The sequence below is a fragment of the Chanodichthys erythropterus genome, chromosome 4 (genome assembly GCF_024489055.1).
Source record: "Chanodichthys erythropterus isolate Z2021 chromosome 4, ASM2448905v1, whole genome shotgun sequence".
Taxonomy (NCBI): Eukaryota; Metazoa; Chordata; class Actinopteri; order Cypriniformes; family Xenocyprididae; genus Chanodichthys; species Chanodichthys erythropterus.
Genome location: NC_090224.1, coordinates 8,100,822 through 8,104,207, shown reverse-complemented (window position 1 = coordinate 8,104,207; position 3,386 = coordinate 8,100,822). Strand labels below are relative to the sequence as shown.

The window sequence follows — 3,386 nt, the reverse complement described above, 5'->3', positions numbered from 1 at the left end:
TCACCAACACTTTAGATCTAAATAAAAATAATGCAAATCAGACAGAGATAGGAGGTCACCTCTTAGAATCAGCATTAGAAAGTTATAAAATAATTACTTAGAATAATTAAACTAATAAAAAAACAGACATCATCTCAAGATATCTAATTGTACTTTATTGGAAGCTCCAGTATGTGTAAGGTGAATACAGTAACTTGCTTGTAACCAATGCCCATAGTTGCATATCTCCATCACAGAGTCTGCACCCTGAACATTTATCTAGACATAAACATTCACCAGGAAAGAAACTACTGAAGAGGAAAACAACCTGTTTTTTACCCTCCACTATGGCTGAAGATGTAATCAAGGTTTCTTTGAAATGAAAGCACAGGCTGTACAATAAAACAAACCTGGTGTAGAGATACTGACAGAGAGAATGCAGATAAACAGCAGCAGTAAAGTGTGTAATATGATTTAAAATAAGTTTTGTTATAATGCAAAAATGTGGCACAGCAGTGAGAGTACATTAGATTTTATTTTTTTTAATGAATATTTTTGTTTTTCTGTAAAACATCCTTGGCTTTAAACTGATACCTTTAGCAGCACAACTATTTTCAATCAACATTAATAACATGTTTCTCTTAATAAATAAAATGTTTCTCGAGCACCAAATCTCCAACCAAATCTCTAACCATTTTTACTGTGTTATTGATCTAATAAATGTAGCCTTTGTAAGCTCAAGAGAAAAAATTATACTGACACCAAATTTTTGAACAGTGAAACACAAACACTAAAGTTTGATTTTACAAACAATTTCTCCATACTTTGTATGAATGATATAAACATCAGTAGATTTAGAAGCAAATCAACTATTTTCACTAGTTTCACTAGTTATATACTAGTTATAACTGGATGTCATGACTATATTATGTACTGCACATGCCCTTTTTCTTACAGCATAGATCTGCAGTTGTGCTCAGCAGCCGCTAAGTGTTTTTTGAGAAAATTCACCATCCTCGCCCATGCATCCAACTGTGCTTCTGAATGAGCCTTAGGTTCCCCACCAAACAAAACCACCTGGTTAGCTACGCCATGATAATTAGCGAGACAAAAGGGCATATAAGGCACCTCAATAAGGTGACCCGCTTTTTCATACCTCACTAGCTCATAGTTATGTTTCCCGTGTGCTTCGAGTCTGTCACATGCAAGTTTTGCATAATAGGCACTTGGCCAATTCCTGTCAGCTTCTGTTATTATGAACATGAAGTTACCAGAAGCACGCTCAATGGGAATAACGCTAGGAAGGCCTTCTTTGGACATTGGGTCATTCATGGTATCCCCAATATCAACAAGGCCTGACGGTGTCATTTTTGATCTCTTAACGTCGAACATGAGGGGTGGAACACAGATGTCTTTGTAGTAGAGCGGGACCATAGTATTGGCATTGCATCCATTGATCGAAATAGTGGCCGATATACCAGGCAGGAATGTTGCCATTGACAAAGCGAGATCTCCACTCTTTGATGTGGACACTAGACCAATTTTTTGATCTTTGACCTTTGAATAAAAAAAAGATGTTGGAATTTAATCTGGGATTCTCATAAATTTCCCATTGTAATTAGTTTCATTTTTTTAGAGATTATAAGAACAATAATGAATGCACATGAATGGCTATACACACTAACCTCTGGCTGTTGTCGCAGGAAATCTATACCTTCTTCAAAGTACTCGAGGTGAAATCTGTCAGCTTTTTTGGGTAAATCTTGGTAACCCTGGTATGCCAAGGCAAAAACGGCAAAGCCTCTTTTTGCCAGCAGAGCCGCCCTCAACTCAAAAGGCCATCCTCTAAACACATGTGTATCCAAAATCCCAGGAAATGGTCCTTTACCTGAAAAATTAAAACATCAGCATTAAAAACTCTACATTTTACAGGCTTGATTGAAATAGTGTTACCCTGCACTTTTCCGCTTTCACCACAAGGCGCTGCTACAAAACAGATTGAATATGGCCAAAAACTTTCACATCTCAGTTGACTTAAGTATGAGCAAAGACTTGTATAAGTCAATTTTTAGCATTATAATTTATAGTTAGATCAATTTCAATATTTACAGTCATCCTGCAGCCTCCTGTTTGAGAACCACTGATATATGGAGTTACAAACTAGTCTTTAATAGTCTTTTAGCGGTAGTAAAATAACTGACCAGGTGGCATAAAAAGAGTTCCCCTGATCCTGCCTTCGGTTACAGGAATTCTCCGTACACCATCGGTCATGCAGTGTCTCTCATTTGTTACTTTGGCGATGACTTTATCGTCACTGACACATTCAATGTCAACGAGAGCAGGGCGCGTCACGTCTGTTAGGGCAAACTTGCAGCTTACGACGTCTGCTTTTAGTGCCCAGAATAAGCCCATTGGTTCAACTCCGGTAAAGCTTCCACCAAGAGAAGGGTCTCGGTTGAGGTCAACTTGACCACTGCCGTCAGCTTTGTAGGTGGCCGAAGCCTTGAACACAAGTCCATTTTCATCGGTGATTTTAGAGCGCAGATCCACGCGCTGTTGTGGATTTAAGCCACTCACGGTCACGTGCACTGGGTCTTCAAAAGAGCACTTATAACTGGGCAGAAGCCTAATGCTGACCCCCGAACTGTAGTGCATTTTTGCAAGAGCGTTTCTTGCGAAAGGGGTAAATACATATTTCAGCACCGAAAACATGTCGTCGCTGCTGCAGACTATTGATCGGAGTCTCTTTTTAAGTCCAAAACCCGGAAGAGATCGAAATTAACAATAGAGGGTATGCACGTGACGTCACCGTCGACCGTTAGGCCTGCGGTCACGCCCACTGAGTGACACAATTGAGCGGCAGCATTGTTTTTCAGCATGAATGCCGCGAAAAATACACAAAACACACCCAAAACGGGAAAGAGCTTTGTGATTGACTATACAAATAGCTTTGACACAAAACCTGAGGTATATATTCAAAGAGTGCCGAAAGCTACAGAAAAAAGAAGCAAATGAATCACTGCAATTCACAGAAACAGCTGGACTCCAGCAGAGAAACATGGATTTGCAGTTATCATTTTGTGTCAAATTGTTGGATTTTGGAATAAAATCATACCGTGTATATTGTATTGTCATATATTATGTTGACAAATCATCAATTAAATATTTTCCATCTTATATTCTGCATAATTGTGTGTTTTTAAATCAACACTGACAAAACTATATATGTTTTAGGGCTGTATATGTTACTATATGTTGTATATATACTATATATGTTTCAATATGACTATATATAACATTGATATAAGTGATTACGCGGATTTAAACCTACCTATATAGTTAATATAAAATATTCACATGCAGATTTGCTTTATGTATTTCCCCGGCGTCAAATCAGGCACATATAA

At 38.1% G+C, this 3,386-nt stretch overlaps 1 protein-coding gene across 1 annotated transcript; it reads right to left on the bottom strand.

Moving 5' to 3' along the window:
* Window positions 1-203: 203 nt before the first annotated feature.
* Window positions 204-3,015, bottom strand: LOC137018412 (acyl-coenzyme A thioesterase 5-like). Its single transcript, XM_067383035.1, has 3 exons — window positions 2,181-3,015; window positions 1,665-1,867; window positions 204-1,536 (listed from the first exon to the last, which is right to left on the bottom strand). Exons 1-3 carry the CDS (start codon window positions 2,689-2,691, stop codon window positions 931-933), a joined length of 1,320 nt encoding a protein of 439 aa, XP_067239136.1. The 5' UTR covers window positions 2,692-3,015; the 3' UTR covers window positions 204-930.
* Window positions 3,016-3,386: the final 371 nt, after the last annotated feature.

Excerpts from the sequence above, each read along its gene's own strand:
- LOC137018412 (XM_067383035.1), bottom strand. The coding sequence starts at position 2,691 with ATGTTTTCGGTGCTGAAATATGTATTTACCCCTTTCGCAAGAAACGCT. Across the intron at positions 1,868-2,180 it reads AACTCTTTTTATGCCACCTG|GTAAAGGACCATTTCCTGGG; the intron begins GTCAGTTATTTT and ends TTAATTTTTCAG. Across the intron at positions 1,537-1,664 it reads TCCTGCGACAACAGCCAGAG|GTCAAAGATCAAAAAATTGG; the intron begins GTTAGTGTGTAT and ends TTTTATTCAAAG.